This window comes from Leucoraja erinacea, chromosome 14 (assembly GCF_028641065.1).
Source record: "Leucoraja erinacea ecotype New England chromosome 14, Leri_hhj_1, whole genome shotgun sequence".
Lineage (NCBI taxonomy): Eukaryota > Metazoa > Chordata > Chondrichthyes > Rajiformes > Rajidae > Leucoraja > Leucoraja erinaceus.
The window spans coordinates 33,153,225-33,172,322 of record NC_073390.1 but is presented as its reverse complement, the minus strand read 5'-3'; the positions used below and the strand labels follow the sequence as shown (position 1 = coordinate 33,172,322).

The 19,098-nt window shown below is 43.2% G+C and overlaps 1 protein-coding gene across 2 annotated transcripts in view; it reads left to right on the top strand.

Annotated features, from left to right (window-relative positions):
- The first annotated feature begins 1,055 nt into the window (after positions 1–1,055).
- The window catches only part of LOC129703548 (autophagy-related protein 16-1-like), a 30,847-nt gene continuing 12,804 nt past the window's right edge, over positions 1,056–19,098 (top strand). The window contains exons 1-9 of one of the 2 annotated variants that reach the window (XM_055646116.1): positions 1,056–1,268; positions 1,429–1,522; positions 4,740–4,842; positions 6,233–6,306; positions 6,871–7,122; positions 10,470–10,535; positions 13,129–13,215; positions 14,744–14,794; positions 17,354–17,456. In XM_055646116.1, coding sequence (XP_055502091.1) covers positions 1,067–1,268; positions 1,429–1,522; positions 4,740–4,842; positions 6,233–6,306; positions 6,871–7,122; positions 10,470–10,535; positions 13,129–13,215; positions 14,744–14,794; positions 17,354–17,456 — 1,032 coding nt within the window. In that variant the 5' untranslated portion in view covers positions 1,056–1,066. The remainder of the gene's footprint in view (positions 1,269–1,428; positions 1,523–4,739; positions 4,843–6,232; positions 6,307–6,870; positions 7,123–10,469; positions 10,536–13,128; positions 13,216–14,743; positions 14,795–17,353; positions 17,457–19,098) is intronic. The other variant, XM_055646117.1, reaches the window with a different exon arrangement.

Here is a 19,098-nt window from a genome sequence, read left to right as displayed (position 1 = left end):
CCAGTGTCATGCCAAGGACAGAAACTGAACAGAAGCCAATAACATTGGGTTATGTTACGAGATTGATCTCTTGAATCAGGAAATATTTATACACACATTTACAATAAATGGAATGTGTACAGGGGCTGGAAAAGTGAATAGTCTTGAGAATAGGGAATATGTTAAATATTAAGTGAAGGAAGGAACTGCAGATGCTGGTTTAAACCGAAGATAGACACAAAATGCTTGAGTAACTCAGCGGGACAGGCAGCATCTCTGGATAGAAGGAATGGGTGACGTTTCAGGTCAAGACCCTTCTTCAGGCTGAGAGTCAGGGGAGAGGAAAACATGAGATATGGAAGGGTAAGGTGTGAAAAACGAAGAACAAGGAAAATGTAAAATAGTTCATTGTTAGCTTTGGGAAGTTGATAATGAGGCAGACACTGTAAAATGTAATCAGGTCAGATGGTCGGAGAACTAGGATGGGGATGGATCGAGAGAGGGAAAGTGAGAGGTACTTGAAATTAGATAAATCAATATTCATGCTGCTGGGTTGTAAGCAAAATATGACGTGCTGTTCCCCCAATTTGCATTGGGCCTCACTCTGATAGCGGAACAGGCCCAGGACAGAAATGTCAGTGTGGGAATGGAAGGGAGAGTTAAAGTGTTTAGCAACCTGGAGATTGTGAAGGTATTTTAGGCAGATTGAGCAGAGGTGTTAAGCGAAACGATCGCCGAGCCTGCGCTTGGTCATGCCGATATATAGCAGATGAGGTTGGAGGAGGTGCAAGTGAACCTATGCCTCATATCGATAGATTCTTGATTAGTACGGGTGTCAATGGTTATGGGGATAAGGCAGAAGGTTGAGGTTGAGAACGAAATATAAATAAGAATAGGAATACTTTATTGTCACATGTGACTAAGCACAGTGAGATTCTTTGCTTGTATACACAATGTAAACAAATAGCAGCCATTCCGGCGTTGACAGCACGCCGGCTCCCCATTGACCAGGCATGATTGAACGGCGGAGTAGACTTGATGGGCCGAATGCGCTAATTCCGCTCCTCTCACATGAATTGACGACTCTATGCATCTGGTGCTGCGGCCTAGGATCTCTGGTTCCGGCGGTTGCGGGGCAGCCTGGTGGATGCGACGGTGCGCCGGATGCGGCGGAGGACCCCGAGCCAAGATGGCGGCGGCGACAGCGCGCTGGAGGAGACACATCAGCGAACAGCTGCGGCTCCGCGACCGGCTACAACGACAGGCCTTCGAGGACCTGGTCCAGGCGTGTGAGTGCGATGGGCCCGGCTCGATGGGCGGGCTGGGCCTCGGGTCTGTGGCACGAAACTGCCCCGCCTAGGCTGGGCCCGGTCGCGGTGACTTTACCGGGGTCAGTCCAACGGCGCGGAGGGAGCGAACATCATCTAACATTGAACCTTCTCTCTGCAGACAATAAACTTCTGGAGAAATCCGACCTACAAACTGTCCTCGCCGGGAGGTTTCAGGGTGAGAAGTATGAGTTTCACAACAGATCCGACACTAGGTAGGTAGCGTGAGCGTGCTTTCGTCAAGTTTTAACCATAGATGGGTGGCTGGTTTATTCTAATGTATCATATATAATGCCGTGTTGAAAATGAGTTTTGAATTTGCTCCCATCGTTCGAGTTATTTTCTCAGATGATACCTCCTTTGGCAAGAAAAACAACAAAATATATATCTCGCCTCATCTCACCCCATCTCACCCTTCCTCTGGTCACGGATTTTGGGATGGTTTTATTTTTTACTTACACTATAAAGAGCCCCTCATTCTGAATGCCGTTCAAACTCTTCAAAGAGTTCAGTTCTCGGAAGGAAAATTAAGCCAACCTTTCTAGTCTCTTCAGGTAACTTGGACCTGACATATTACCCTCTCCACAGCCTTGGCATCCAAGGGCCTGTCCTATTATGGCGACCTTATTTGCGAGTTTAGGAGAGTCTGCGCTCACCACAAGCACGCAGCATGGTCGACACGTGGTCGTAGGTGATCACTGGTAAGTCTCCCGCATAGTGGTTACTACTTGCGGGCTCAGTTTGGTCACGGATTCTTGAAGATCGCAGACAGTTTGCTGAAAAGCCACGTAAGTGGGACAGGCCCTTTAGAACGGTGACTGTATTTTCCTCTTTTCCAATGGAAATGGCTACTTGGAGTTATTTAAAAATGTCACATATCTTAAGAAAGGAGGGAGAGAGAAAACAGGGAATTATAGACCAGTTAGCCTTACATCGATAGTACCAGTTAGCCTTACATCAGTAGTGGGGAAGATGCTGGAGTCTATTATTAAATATGTTATGGCAGCACATTTGGAAAGCAGTGATGGGATTGGTCAATTCAGCATGGATTTATGATGGGGAAATCATGCTCGACTAATCTTTTGGATTTTTTTGAGGATGTAACAAGTAGAATGGATAAGGGAGAGCATGTGGATGTGTATCTGGACTTTCAAAAACCCCTTGACAAAGTCCCACACGAGATTAGTGTGCAAAATTAGAGTACAGGATCTTGGGGGTAAGGGATTGACATGGATAAGAACTGGTTGGCAGACAGGAAGCAAAAAGTAGGAATTAACGGGTCCTTTTCAGAATGTCAGGCAGTGACTAGTGGGGTGCTGCAACGCTCAGTGCTGGGATCCCAGTTGTTTACAATTTATATTAACGATTTAGACGAGGGAATTAAATGTAACATCTCCACGTTTGCAGATGATACAAAGCTGGGTGGCAGTGTGAGCTGCGAGGAGGGTGCTCTGAGTCTGTAAAGTGACTTGGATCGGTTGGGTGAGAGGGCAGATGCATGGCAGATACAGTATTATGTGGATAAATGTGAGGTTATCCATTTTGATGGCAAGAACAGGAAGGCAGATTATTATCAGCCTGAAGAAGGGTCTCGACCCGAAACGTTGCCTATTTCCTTCGCGCTATGAATGCTGCCTCACCCGCTCAGTTTCTCCAGCATTTTTGTCTACCTTCGAAGTTCCAGCATCTGCAGTTGCTTCTTAAACATTATCTGAATGGTGTCAGATTAGGAGAAGGGGAGGTGCAACTGGACCTGGGTGTGCTTGTACATCAGTCACTGAAAGGAAGCATGCAGGTACAGCAGGCAGTGATGAAAGCCAATGGCATGTTGGCCTTCATTGTGAGAGGATTTGAGTTTAGGAGCAAGGAGGTCCTACTGCAGTCGTACAGGGCCCTGGTGAGACCACACCTGGAGTATTGTGTGCAATTTTGGTCTCCTAATTGGAAGAAGGACATTATTCCTATTGAGGGAGTGCAGCGTAGTTTCACCAGGTTAATTCCCGGGATGCGCGGACTGACGTATGATGAAAGAATGGGTCGACGGCACTTGTATTCGATGGAATTTAGAAGGATGAGAGGGAATCTTATAGAAACATATAAAATTCTTAGAGAATTGGACAGGGTAGATGCAGGAAAAATGTTCCTGATGTTGGAGTCCAGAACCAGTGGTCACAGTTTAAGAATAAGGGGTGGGCCATTTAGGACTGAGATGAGGAAAAACCTTTTCACCCAGAGTTCTGAATCAGTGGAATTCTCTGTCACAGAAGGCAGTGGAGGCCAATTCACTGGATGTTTTCAAGAGCGAGTTTGATTTAGCTCTTGGGGCTAAGGGAACCAAGGGATATGGGGAGAAGGCAGGAACGGTGTACTGATTTTGGACGATCAGTCATGATCATATTGAATGGCGGTGTAGGCTTGAAGGGCTGAATGGCCTACTCCTGCACCTATTTTCTATGTTTCTATGAACACTGGTCTCTGGTGCTGTAAGGCAGCAACTCTACAGCTGAGCCACCGTGCCACACTTGGGTCTTACAGAAGGGCCCTGACCCGAAACATCTGTTGTCCACTTCCCTTCACAGATGCCTCCTGCCTTCTGAATTCTTCCAGCTGCTTATTTTTTGCTCAAGGATCCAGTATTAGCTGTCTCCATAGTTATTGTCATTTGTTTGTCCCTGAATTGAAAGCCATTCTGTCAATGTATTGCCCTTTTAGATTCTAAGCACGATGATCTCCACTACTGCTTCCATGGAAATAATGTTTAACTGTGCCCCTTAAATTTGGATTCTTGTTTGAAGATGTACGTACTTGCGCTCGGACCCCTTTTATGGAGTTTTAGGAAGACATTGAGAAATGTATTAATGATGTTGATCAATTGTGGGAAAATTTAAACTGTGCTGCCTCCCTGTTGGCCTGACAGCGATGCATGGAGAAGCTGAGTCTCAAAAGGGGAGATCGCTGGGTTGGATATGTTGCCTGGGGTGTGTTGGTTTGACTGGTGGGAGGTTCTACTCTATATCACCATGCACCTGAGATGCTAGGGTATAAGGTAGTATATTGTACAGGTTTATTGATCCTCATTGTCATTGGATATCAGTTGCCTGTCAACTGGGCATTGCATCTCAATGGATGTCAGGTGAGTGATAATCAGATTGGGTTATAATGTTCCGTAGAAATCATTCCACCCATTCTTAACCCCTGCCAAGAAAGAGATAATTGTGTTGAAAGATGTTATTGGCTCCCTTGTCATCAAATGGGGTGAAGTAGTTTACAAGAGGTGGAAAGCAGCAGTCACAAAACCTCCGGTCAAACACAAAATCTGGACATTGAATCTGAGGGGAGAAGCATTTGCATGGCTGGAATTGTACGTCAATCCTATTTTGTCCAACAATTCTTTGTTTTTAATGTTTCCTGCTACTTTTCCTGGTGATTCAGTCCATTATCGGATGGAGTACGGGATGAGACGACGCATGAAGTTGCCCAGATGCGGATCCGTCACCAGGAAGAGCTCACAGAGCTCCACAAGAAGCGTGGTGAGGTAAGCGTGTGTGTGGAACAGAAAGCTACCCAGCTGCCCCACCTTGCTGAATTACCCTGCTTGCTTCTATTATTAAGTCCTGTGGTGGAGTACCTTGCATATCTATAATGGCCACTAGAGCAAAGAACACCAAAGTGCTGGCGGAGCTCAGCAGGCCAGGCAGCATCTGGTCAATGTATAGGACCTTCTTTAGATAACCTGAAACATAGTCTGTCCATACCCCGCCACAGATGCTGCCTGACCTGCTGCTTTCCCCCAGCAAATTGATTTTTGCTCAAGTTTCCCGCATTTGCAGTCTCTAGTGCCTCCATTATAACGGCTGCTTGTTTGCTGCCTTTGTGTGGTCATTTTGCTGTTTGACCCTGCCTGGAACCCACTTGACTCGTCTCTCATCCTGGTGCTGGCTCCCAGCAATAGCTGTATAAACAGTTCCCACCACTAAATTCATTTTGATCTGCACTTTTTAATGTTTTGAAAAAAGGGTTGGAGAACGTATCTGGTTCTCAAGAGGCAAATAGGTTTGAAACTGAAAATTGATTATTTTGTGACTAGCACAGCTGGTTGACCAGTGGGAAGTGCAGGTGAGTGTAACAGCCTGCCTTTGTTCATTTACTGGAGTCATTTCCATTATTCTGTCTTGGGATTTCAGTGAGAGAGAATGGTGGTGATAGTTTTGTTTTCTTGTTGTAAGGGGATTGACCTTTGCGAGGAAAAATAAAATCACCTTGTAATAATTGAAGTTCCCCAGGAGGAACCTCATACCTTCCTGGATTTGCAAACATCTTTGTAGCACTCGTTTCAGTTACATTGGAGGAAAACCTCAATATATGCTTGCTTTAAGAGTGTTTTTGAAAGAGCCTCATCTCAGAATGGAGAGTTTCCTTAAATACTTACTGGTGGAAGTGATTGGGCAGATTGATTCAACGTGGCAAATAATTTGAATTCGAGCTCCATAAAGATTTTTGTGAATACTTTTAAGGCCCTATGTTACAAGTTGTGCTTAATGTAGAGATAGAGCATGGAAACTTGCCCATCGGTCCACTGAGTCCATGTCCGGACCATTGATCATCCATTCACAATAGTTCTATATTATCCCACTTTCTAATCCACTCCCTACACTCTAGGACCAATTAACCTACAAAGTTGCTTGTCTTTGGGATGTGAGAGGAAATCGGAGCACCTGAGAAAACCCACATGGTCACAGAGAGAAACTGCAAACTCCACTCAGTCAGCACCTGTGGTCAAGATTGAACCCTGTCTCTGGCGCTGTGAGGCTGGTGTTCTATCAGCTGTGCCACTGTTGCCCATTTGGAGGGGGCAGTTGGTTGATGCTTTCATTGTAATGTTGCCATGACAAAGGTTTTGTGACTGTTTTTTGCTCCTCTTTTAGCTTGCCCAGAATGTCATTGAACTTAACATCCAACTACAACAAAAGGACAAAGAGATCCATGCCAATGAATCAAAGTAAGTGACACTTAATAATGATTGAGAGTCATTTCGCAACCTTTATTAAATTTGAAGCTTTCTCTTTTTGTATGGATTGTAGGTGCTGGCACTACATTTAAGCCTCAGAAGCAAGACATCCAAGCATAACATCTTGGATGTATTACAGAGCCTAAATAAGTAGTGATTAAGAGGAGGACTGCTATAACCCCTGGATGTGAGGACCAGTCATTCACTTTGCACGGGATCATGGCTGAGATCAGTTCAGATAGAAGTAAAATTATTGCAGTGACTCTTGGTTTGTGAGCCAAGATGTTAAATTGTCGGCACTAACTGTCCAGTGATATCCTTGAGTAGACGTAAAAAACCAGGCAGACGTGAGACTCACCAACTCCCCATATCTCCTTTATCAAAGGGGAATAAGATGCAGCCTTTCTCTAACGATCCGCTAATGTGGTGACTGTGCTAACATTGTAAATATGGAATACAATTGTAATCTTGCTTTTCTGCCTTATTTCTCTTTTAAACATGTTTGTGCTGTCTTTCTGAAAATTGTAATTCTCAGCCTCTTTGTTTTTATTGAAGGATGGCTGACTATGAGAAACAGATACAGCAACTGAGTAATGAGTGTCAGGAGCTGCGAAACAAGCTCCAGGAGCTGGAGCAAGCCAATCAGACACTGAAGGATGAATATGATGCTCTCCAGATTACCTTCACGGCCCTTGAAGACAAGCTGCGGAAAACATCCGATGAAAACCGGGAGCTAATCACACGCTGGATGGCTGAGAAAGCACAGGAAGCTAATCGACTAAATGCAGAAAATGAGAAGGATACATGGTACAATTTAGATTTTTTGTCAATGCTCCTTTATGTAGTCATCCTCATGATAGAACTAAGGGAGTGGTGCAGACAAGGCTGGGTTTGTTGCTCATCCTTGTGTACTGACAGTCTATGCTTTCATCAATGTTAATTTAAAATGTTAAAAATCAACTAGAGATGACGTAAAGTAAACTAGATCAAGTTAGTTGATTCCTCTCTTTCATAAGTAAAGCCCACAACTTTCATTTATTTTCCAGTCACGAATTGGGCTCGCTACCTGGTGCAGCCCATAAACCACTTAACACTGGAATTACCACTATCCTGTTGATACTAAAACCACTCAACATTTTTTCATGATTGAACAAGTTTGTCTACTGGAATGCATATATAGTGTATATTTGCTAATCTGATGTCAAAAGTTTGAAATATATAGTAGTATTTATAATATACATAATAAATAGATAGTATTAACCCCACTGATAAGAAACAGACTGCAGCCTTTCCTGGCACTGGTTTATGTTTGGCATATGTTGTTTGAATGTAGAGCATATAAATGGCAGATACCTAACCAGCTTTTCCTCCAAATCTGAGGAAGGACATTATTGCCATAGAGGGAGTGCAGAGAAGGTTCACCAGACTGATTCCTGGGATGTCAGGACTGTCTTACGAAGAAAGACTGGATAGACTTGGTTTATACTCTCTAGAATTTAGGAGATTGAGAGGGGATCTTATAGAAACTTACAAAATTCTTAAGGGGTTGGACAGGCTAGATGCAGGAAGATTGTTCCCGATGTTGGGGAAGTCCAGGACAAGGGGTCACAGCTTAAGGATAAGGGGGAAATCCTTTAAAACCGGGATGAGGAGAACATTTTTCACACAGAGAGTGGTGAATCTCTGGAACTCTCTGCCACAGAGGGTAGTTGAGGCCAGTTCATTGGCTATATTTAAGAGGGAGTTAGATGTGGCCCTTGTGGCCAAGGGGATCAGAGGGTATGGAGAGAAGGCAGGTACGGGTTACTGAGTTGGATGATCAGCCATGATCATATTGAATGGCGGTGCAGGCTCGAAGGGCCGAATGGTCTACTCCTGCACCTAATTTCTATGTTTCTATGTTTTTTTGGACACAGTCGGGTATTTGTCAGTGAATCTTCCAACACCACCTTTTTTGGACACAGTCAGGTATTTGTCAGTGAATCCTCCAACTTTTTGGACATTCTCCCTATAAATCTTGTGTGAACCGGTGGGTTTTGGTAGGTTTTGGATGCTGTACTTTATTTCTATGTATTGGAATTGGCAGGGAAGCCAAGGAATTGCAAAGGCGTTGCAATATTATTTTTGTAGTCTGCATTATGACTAAAAATTGCAGTAGGTAGAAAAGACTCCATAGAAAAATCTAGGTATTAAAATTTTTAATTAATATAATGAAACAATCAATTCTGAAGGGCCAGTTTGCATTGCAGAAGAGAAACGCCAGATTTCCATCGACGATGAGAACTGCCTTTGTGTTGAACTCCACAGGCACTTGCCTCAGGGCTCCACACTGTGCCAAACAGGTTATCACTTGAGAGAAACTGATGCTGGTTTACTAAAAAAGAGTGCTGGAGTTACTCAACGGATCAAGGAGCATCTCTGAAGGACATGGATAGGTGACAATTTGTGTTGGGACCCTTCTTCAGACAGATGGTGGTAGGCAGAGAAGAAAGCTGGAATAGAGCAGCAGCCTGGCAAATAATAGGTGCATGCAGGTGAGGGGAATTTTGATAGGCAGGTCGTTGGACAAAGGTCCAGAGATGAAAAGACAAAAAGTGCAGAGCTGGAGCAGCATGAATCGTAGTGAGAGAGGGTCTCGCAGAACTTTCTCTAGGGATTCCAGGATTGGGAGTTTCGTGTCAACCTGGCGGACTGCGGAGATGCGGTTGTGTATGGCCACGCTCCTCTCCGAATTTATTTTTATTTTATAGTCCTGTTGGATTCAAGAGAGTTTATGGGATCCGAGATCGCCAGAGTCGGAGGTTCGTCATGTGTCCCCGACCTGGGTGGATAGGACATTTTTGGTGCCTTCCCTCACAGTTTCTGCTGTGGGGGGAATTCTTGCTTTGCTTTTTTCAGCACATTTATTTCATTGAACATAGTAGGCAATCTTTGACTTTGGTTCAGAACAGAAAAGTCTAGTGTGTCCCTGATATACCCTTATATAAACATATAGGCATGACACAGAACAGATCAGTGTGTCCATATACCCTTAATAAACTGATAAAGTGCAAATAAACAGATAATGGGCTATTAATGTTCAGAGTTTTGTCTGAGCCAAGTTTAGTAGCTTGATGGCTGTGGGGAAGTAGCTATTCTTGAACCTGGTTGTTGCAGTCTTCAGGCTCCTGTACCTTCTACCTGAAAGTAGCGGGGAGATGATTGTGTGGCCAGGATGGTGTGGGCCCTAGATGATACTGCCAGCCTTTTTGAGGCAGCGACTGCGATGGATCCCCTCGATGGAAGGGAGGTCAGAGTCGATGATGGACTGGGCAGTGTTTACTACTTTTGTAGTCTCTTCAGCTCCAGGGCGCTCAAGTTGCCGAATCAAGCCACCGGTCAGCATGCGGGATGGGGGCTCGGGAAGGCACATCAGTATTCTCCCTATCAAAGCGTGTGTAAAACGCATTGAGCTCGTCAGGGAATGAGGAGAACTTCTTCGAAATAAGCTTACTTTGAGGAGATTTTGCACTGGAGTAATACACTTGAAGTTGCTCTGTGCAGGGCACTATAATGGCTTGAACTGGTTGCTGCAAGGAACCGCTCTGCTATATTCTAGTTGTTCAAAGTGGAAAATTCTCTAACAGTTTCATTAATTGGCTCCAGAAGGCAATGCTTGAGCTACTTTAATTATGGACTGTCCCTGTTGCAAATGTGCAAATATCAATCTTTTTGGCTTGGAGAATAAAATAAAAGAATGGTTCATGGTGCAAAACGTTTGTTCCATATGTAACCCAAAATAAATGTGAGTAATTAATTCTAAATCCCTCAGTGAACAGGGTCAGGTGGTGTAGCATGGAACTGTAACACAAAGGTTACCAGTTAGCACGGGAGCATAATGGGAGCAGGATTGCTGGCCAATTAAAGTGGTGGCATATTTATTGTCAAACATGAATGTGAGTGGGAGCAGCCAGCTCGTATTCGGCGATGAAAACATTGAGTTTAAAAGCTTCAGTCTGAGCTAAATATTACGCATACCGCACTGATGGATATTTGGCTCCTTTACCAAGTGTTCTGTTTGGATCTGACTTTAGTCGTGAAGTTGCCCGTTGCTCGGTTGTCTCAGATAACTTTTGTCAGTTATTCATGTTTCCTGCACCTTTTTTCTTCCTCAGGAGACGCCATGCAAAGCTCAAAAAGGATCTGGCTGAGGCCGCCAAAGAACTGTTGAATATTGATCCGTGAGTCACACACGTTGCTTTTGTTGCAGTAATCTCTGTAGTGAGTGAGTGGAATTTGCCATCTCTTGCAGCTTTCGCCAGTGGTTTTCTGTTGTAACCTCAGTCTCTCAATGTTAGTGAAATTTTGAGACAAATTACATAAGAGATTCTGTTTGCTGTCTGCAGTTATCTTTTTTTTTCAAAACTACTTAATAAATGAGGACAATAATGCTTGAGGAAAAATTGACATTACTTCCAGTTGTAGCTGAGGCATCTTCACATTGTGCGTGCAAATAACAATCTGTCTTAAAGAATAAAATGAAAAAATGGTTAACATAGAAAATAGGTGTAGGAGGAGGCCATTCGGCCCTTCGAGCCAGCACCGCCATTCATTGTGATCATGGCTGATCGTCCCCTATCAATAACCTGTGCCTGCCTTCTCCCCATATCCCTTGACTCCACTAGCCCCTAGAGCTCTATCTAACTCTCTTAAATCCATCCAGTGACTTGGCCTCCACTGCCCCCTGTGGCAGGGAATTTCATAAACTCTCTGGGTGAAAAAGTTTTTTCTCACCTCACTCTTAAATGACCTCCCCTTTATTCTAAGACTAAGTCCCTGGTTCTGGACTCGCCCAACATTGGGAACATTTTTCCTGCATCTAGCTTGTCCAGTCCTTTTATAATTGTATATGTTTCTATAAGATCCCCTTTAATCCTTCTAAACTCTAGTGAATACAAGCCTAGTCTTTTCAATCTTTCCTCATATGACAGTCCCGCCATCCCAGGGATCAATCTCGTGAACCTACGCTGCACTGCCTCAATCACAAGGATGTCCTTCCTCAAATTAGGAGACCAACACTGCACACAATACTCTAGATGTTGTCTCACCAGAGCCCTATACAACTGCAGAAGAACCTATACTGAAATCCTCTTGTTATGAAAGCCAACATTCCATTAGCTTTCTTCACTGCCTGCTGTACCTGTAAGCCAACTTTCAGTGACCGGTGTACAAGGACATCCAGGTCTCGCTGCACCTCCCCCTAACCTAACCCCATTGAGATAATAATGTGCCCCCTTGTTTTTGCTGCCAAAATATGTTATACTGCATCTGCCACGCATCTGCCCATTCACTCAACCTGTCCAGGTCACCCTGCAACCTGCTAACATCCTCTTCACAGTTCACACTGCCACCCAGCTTTGTGTCATCCGCAAACCTGCTAGTGTTGTTCCTAATTCCCTCTTCCAAATCATTAATATATATGGTAAACAGTTGCGGCCCCAACACTCGCCACGGCCTGCCATTCTGAAAAGGACTCGTTCACGCTTACTCTTTGCTTCCGGTCTGCCAACCAATTTTCTATCCATGTCAACACCCTACCCCCAATACAATGTGCTCTAATTTTAGTCGCCTGTGCGGGACCTTTTCAAAGGCTTTCTGAAAGTCTAGATGCACTACATCCACTGGCACCCCTTCATCTATTTTACTTGTCACATCCTCAAAAAATTCCAGAAGATTAGTCGAGCATGAAATAAATCCATGTTGAGCATCATTTTACTTTTCATAAATCCATGTTGACTCTTTCCCACCACCAAAGTCACTAATGGTCATTTTTTTCTCTCTCGCTATTCAAAAGTGCCCCAATATTACCTCTATTGAATAGGAAAATTGACTTTCCAGCGTCAACCAACAGTTTATCCCATTCTTCTACCCAATACTATTTCTCGCTAATCTGGCTACTCTTTCCTCTGCCTGTGTTATACATCTCTCAGAGATCTTGAGGACCTGGGATTGCAGTGAAGATAGATCCCTTAGACTACCCAATACCTATTTCAACTCTTCTGCTTTTAGTTTTATTCTATCCCTAACTTCACTTGTCAGCCACGGTTGCCTCCTACTCCCCTTAGAATTGTTCTTCCTTTTTGGAATGGTTCATGGTGCAAAGCCTTCAAACCCATGTTGAAAGTCTCCATTGAAATAATTGATTATATGCAGTACAGGTGCACAACCTTTTATCCGAAAGCCTTGGGACCAGGCACTTTTCGTAATTCGGAATTTTTCGGCTTTCGGAATGGAAGATTTTTAGCGTAGATTTTAACAGCTGGCTCAGTGGTAGAGTGCTCGGCTCATATCCGCAAGGTTGCGAGTTTGCGCCTCGATCCTGGCAGTTACTCGTTCGGGAGTTTGAGTCTTCAATGTAGTTTTTTCTTGCAGAATGCACTGTGTATCGTGAGTCTACCGTGGGAACTTTTTAACTCAGCGAGCAGGCAGCAGCAGATTGTCAATTATTAACCCTCCCGCGCAATTTACCCTCACCTTCTCTTTTATGAATGGGGATTTAGTTCCCCTTTCTTCGAGGACCGACCGGAGGTTCCGCTGTCACCTCTGCGGGCCGCCCTCGGTGAACGTCTTCAAGGACCTTTCTTCAAGGACCGAAAAAATGTCCGCTATTCGGAGCTTTTCGTTATTTGGAATTTCGGATAAAAGGTTGTGCACCTGTAATTCTGAGCAGGTATGACGTTTGTGTTACAATTCCATCACAATGGTCTCTGCTGGTAACCCACACCAATGCAGTAGAAGACTTGTGTTTCCTTTTTTTTCTGCTCTGATTGGCAGTGAGGATGATATAGAGGTGCTTGGTGAAGAAGGGCCTGACACTGCAGAAGAACCATCAGCGGTGCGAGCTACGCACAGGACTCCCAGGTGAGTGCCTGATAGCTGAGAATTACAGGGAGGCATGAAATGCATCTTGTGCTTGCATAATGTGAGAGCATACACCTTTCTTCTGCCAGTGATTGTGACCTGCAATACTTCCCAATTGTTTTGTGTTTTTGTTTTATACAGTCGATCAAAACCTGCAATACTACTGGCTGTTTGTAGTGATTCAATGGAACAAGTGTTCAGTGAACTTGCTTAATGTTACCCTTTAGTGAAATCACAAATTAAATGCTTGATATTAATCTAACATTATGACCATTCTTAACCATTGTTCTTGCAGCTATTTTGTGGGCTAGTCATGCCTGCTCATCATCCCCTTTTATTCCTCAGCCTCTTCCCACAAATGTGTCTAATTGACCCTACTAAAAAGATTCCCTTTTTGTCATCCCCCATTAATTCCCATTTGACAGCAATAGCCCCTCCTGACATGACACCATTTTCTTTTGTCTCTCTTGGTGATTATTCTTGGGAATTATCACCAAGAATAATTTAGCTCAGTTCTGTTAATTCCTTTATAATCTTAATTAAGATTTTTATATTTTATTTGAAAGTTTCATTGTTAGAAATCTGGAGTATGATATTTGTGTACAAATATAATTATGTACAAACATAATTTGTGTACAATTTTGGTCGCCCAATTATAGGAAGGATGTCAACAAAATAGAGAGTACAGAGGAGATTTACTAGAATGTTGCCTGGGTTTCAACAACTAAGTTACGGAGATAGGTTGAATAAGTTAGGTCTTTATTCTCTGGAGCGCAGAAGGTTAAGGGGGGGACTTGATAGAGGTCTTTAAAATGATGAGAGGGATAGACAGAGTTGATGTGGACAAGCTTTTCCCTTTGAGAATAGGGAAGTTTCAAACAAGAGGACATGACTTCAGAATTAAGGGACAGAAGTTTAGGGGTAACATGAGGGGGAACTTCTTTACTCGGAGAGTGGTAGCGGTGTGGAATGAGCTTCTAGTGGAAGTGGTGGAGGCAGGTTCGTTGGTATCATTTAAAAATAAATTGGATAGGCATATGGATGAGAAGGGAATGGAGGGTTATGGTATGAGTGCAGGCAGGTGGGACTAAGGGAAAAAAAAGTTGTTCGGCACGGACTTGTAGGGCCGAGATGGCCTGTTTCCGTGCTGTAATTGTTATATGTTATAGAGTTGAGAGACCATTTTTCCGTCTTCGTATGGTAGGGACTATTGGACAATTTTATAATTACAAATTACAAAATTACAATTTTGTAATCTCGAATTACAAACTAAAGGTGAGTGCACTTTAGGTGAAGAAGGGTTCTGACATAAAACTTCACAAGTCCATGTTTTTCAGAGATGCTGCCTGACCTGCTGAGTTACTCCAGCACTTTGACTTTTTTTCTAAACCAGCAACAGCAAACATTATTTAATAAAAACATAGAAAATAGGTGCAGGAGGAGGCCATTTGGCCCTTCAAGCCTGTACCACCGTTCAATGTGATCATGGCTGATCATCCACAATCAATTTCTGTTCTGCTTTGTACAGAAGGACTTCACAGGCATCTGGACTCTTGGACTCTATTGGTAATATCTTTGGGTACGTTAAGAACTTATTTCCCCTGTTTCTATTTTAATGATTAGTGTATTTTAGATCTGATTTACCTTGATATTTGCTCAAACATATATAACCTAGCTCTGTTTCACGTTAATGATCTGAACATCCTGTTCCATATCTAACAAAGAACCTCTCTCTACCTTTTATGATATTAATTGGTTAACATTTTACTTGGGGTTGTGTTGCCTCTATTCCCCATCTACAGAAATTAACTCAAGTTTAAGATGCTTGTTCATTGAATACACTACACAATTTATAAAAGGGCTTTGAAGAGAGTTTGTGAATATACCAGTGGAAGGCACAGTGACGCAAACGTTTTGACCAAATGCCTTCATAATTTGTTTAAGTTACCTTTCAATCCTGTAAAAATATGTTGGGCCATACTCCATGTGAGCACTTGCCAACATATCCCAGATCAGTCATTTGAATCTCATTTTTCTCTCTTTTCAGTCGCAAAACTTTTTGTGCCTTTTCTTTCTGACAATTCGCAATGCACATCGCAAAAACTCTGTTATAATAAAGGAAGGGTCTTGCACTTCACAATGAGCTTTTAAACTTGGACTCAGAGTTGTACAGCACAGAAACTGGCCCTTTGGGCGACAGTTGATTACTGAGTTAATCCCATTTGTCTGAGCTTGGCCAATATTCCTTTAAACGTTTCCCACCCATGTACATGTATAAAAATCTTTTAAACATTGTAATCATACCCACCTCTACCAATTAATCTAGGATTTATTTCCGCATACCTGCCTACCTCTACATGAGAAAGTTGCCCCGGGTACCCTTTAAATCTTTCCCTACTCTGTAAATCTAAACCTTCCAGTTTTTAGACTCCTTTTATCCTGGGAGAAAAAGGCTATGACTATTCACATTATCTATGCCTCTTATGATTTTGTATATCTTTATAAGGGCATCTCTCCGCGTCCTGTGCTCCAGGAAAAACAGCGACACTGTCCTGTCACTGTCCCAGAATCCAGAGGTGTGTGTTTTCACACTTCTATACCTTGTCTGATGGGAGGGGGGGGGGGGAGAAGAGGGGGTGGCCAGGGTGCGACCCATACTTCATTGCAGGGGCAGTTTGAGGGATAAATGGAGTCAATGGAAAGGAGTTTGGTTCATGTAATGATCTGGGCTGTGTCTGCAATTCGCTGCAATTTCTTACGGTCTTGAATGGAGCTATTCCCAAACCAAGCTGTGATGCATCCTGATAAAATGCTTTCTACGGCGCACCCAGAAGTTGTTGAGCGTTGTTGGGGACATGACAGACTACCCAAGCCTTCAAAGGAAGTAGAGGTGTTGGTGTGCTTTCTTTGGTCGTTGCTTCCAGGAGATGTTGTTGGTGATATTTACTCCTCGGAATTGGAAGTTTTAAACCATCTCTACTTCGGCGCCATCAGAAGGCATAAGGCGTACTTGTCTTCGTAGGTCGGGGCATATAATATAAGAGTTGGGACCATATGTTGCAACTTAACAAAGTGTAGAAAGGAACTGCAGATGCTGTTTTAAATTATAGATAAGACACAAAATGCTGGAGTAACTCAGTGGGACAGGCAGCATCTCTGGAGAGAAAGAATAGGTGACATTTCGGGTTGAGACCCTTCAGACTGATGTGGTTGTTTCAGGAGCTCTGTGTGCTATTCTGGTTGCCACATTGTAGGAATGGTTTGGACGATGGGAGTGCAGGGGAGATTCACTGGAATGTTGTATAAATTGAGATTCTTTAATTATGGGGAGAGATTGGACAAGTCAACCTTGTTTTCCTTAGAGCTTTGGAGATTGAAGAGTGACTTGATAGATATAAGATTATGAAGAGCATGGATAAGGTAGACGGACAAAAAAATTCCCTTGATAGGGTTATCTTAAACGACAGCCAAAAGTCTAAGGTGTGGGAAAAGATTATTAAAATGGATCTGATGGGAAAGTGTTTACACAGAGTTGTTGATGTCTGGAACACAACTATAGGAGGTGATGGTAGAATATGATACAATCATTATGTTTGAGACATTTGGACAGATACTTAAATAGGTAAGGCATAGAAAGATGCAGTCCAAATGCAGGCAAATGAGACAAGTCAGATGGACAAAAAGATGGGCATGGATGTGGTGTTACTCTGCTACAAAACTGAGGCTATACGGTCACCTCCTAAGGTGCAACTTCGGCAAACCTTCTTATAGTAAGCAGGAATGGAATTTGTTTTACCCCCACCCCAACAACAACGGAGAGCAGTTAATCTCCTTGGTATTATTGACTAACTTAGAAGAGACTGGCATTGCAATTGGGTCTTCCAGTCAATGTGGAATGCATTTCTACAACGGGCATTTATAACTCAGTACTTAATTTGACCATAACATTTCTATGTTGATAACAAAATGAGTTTCTTTGTGTTTTCATGCCAGAGAACCTGTTCAAATACACACATTGTACTGTGTGTTTGCACCTGATTTTTAAAAAATTTTTTTTTTTTTTTTTTTTTTTTTTTTTTGATCATGTCGTTTCTGAAGGTGCTTAGTAAATGAAATGTTCTGTGTTTGCTGCCATTAGAAAACGATCACCCACGTTACATGGGACTGTGAGTGATGCCCGCGATGTCAGTACTGGACCTTGCAATCAGATGCAATTACCTACCACACCACTCCACATGTTTGTGAGTATGCAAACAAAGGAAAGGTTAGAAATACATGAAGGGTCAAGTAATACAATAGGACCCTCGCAATTACGAACCACGGGGAGCAGGATGGTGTCCATTTTTGCCGATTGTCCACTATAGTCAAGAGCGAGAGGTAAAGTTTAACCCGAGGCCGGGTGGGAAGTAACTCGGGGTTAAAACAAGTGTGAATTCACAGGCTGGGGAGACACAGAGCCCGTGGCCCCAGATGCAGTGCGCTGAGAACAGGTCTGGTACTCGCGCCACCTTCATGCTGCTTGTTCTCTCCGCTCCCGCGACTGGAAGCACACCACGTGGCATCTCGGTCCACTATAACCAAAATCCATTATATTGTTGAGAGAGTTTACTGTATTATCCAAATGAAATGTGTTGCAATGAGAGAAACCTCACACAGCATAAATACTGCTTTAATCATTTTGACCAATAAACCTATTTCTGTGTTGTAAATTCTATGTACCTAAAGAGATAGTTTTTCAGTGCCATTTTGAGTCCTGTTTGAAAGCAATGTAATGTGGGCTGAGTATTCATTTAACGATGATGGTGCAGAATTTTCAGAATTAACCTCCTTGACCTTAATTCAGGCTGGCTGTGAATTTATTTGTTAGAGGAATGTATAGGAAAATTAAAACCACTGGAGTACATCTAATACCTGACACCTGATTCCAATATATAATATTACATAGGTACACAAAAATGCTGGAGAAACTCAGCAGGTGCAACAGTATCTATGGAGCGAAGGAAATAGGCAACGTTTCGGGCCGAAACCCTTCTTCAGACTGATGGGGGGTGGCGGGGAGAAGAAAGCAAAAAAGGAGGAGGAGCCCGAGGGCTGAGGGATGGGAGGAGACAGCCCGAGGGCTGAGGAAGCAGCAAGGGCTAACAAAATTGGGAGAATTCAATGTTCATGCCCGCAGGATGCAGACTCCCCAAGGTGCTGTTCCTCCAATTTCCGGTGTTGCTCACTCTGGCCATGGAGGAGACCCAGGACAGAGAGCGAGAGGTAAAGTTGAGAGGGGATCTTATAGAAACGTATAAACTTATTAAGGGATTGGACAAGCTAGATGTGGGAAACATGTTTCCGATGTTGGGGGAGTTCAGAACCAGGAGCCACAGTTTAAGAATAAAGGGTAGGCCATTTAGAACTGAGATGAGGAAAAACTATTTCTCACAGAGAGTTGTGAATTTGTGGAAGCTGTGGAGGCCGATTCACTGGATGCATAAAAGATTGTTAGATAGAGCTCTTAGGGCTAGCGGAATCAAGGGGTATGGGGAGATGGCAGGAACGGGGGTACTGATTGTGGATGATCAGCCATGATCACTTTGAATGGCAGTGCTGACTCGAACGGCCAAATGGCCTACTCCTGCACCTATTGTCGATGTATCTATATAAAAATTGCCTTCATAATTCTCTCTTTGAAACAAAGTGACAAAACCAGATTACAATCATGAAGTACTTCATTAGCAAGTGTCACTATTTAAATATAGGAAACATAGCAGCCAATTACTGCCTAGCAACAGCCTGTAAACACAGTGAGAAAAATGACTAAAGTAACTTTGTGTTGGTGGATGGCTAATTGAGACAAGTCAGTAAAAAGAACTCTTCACAACAGATATTTAACAT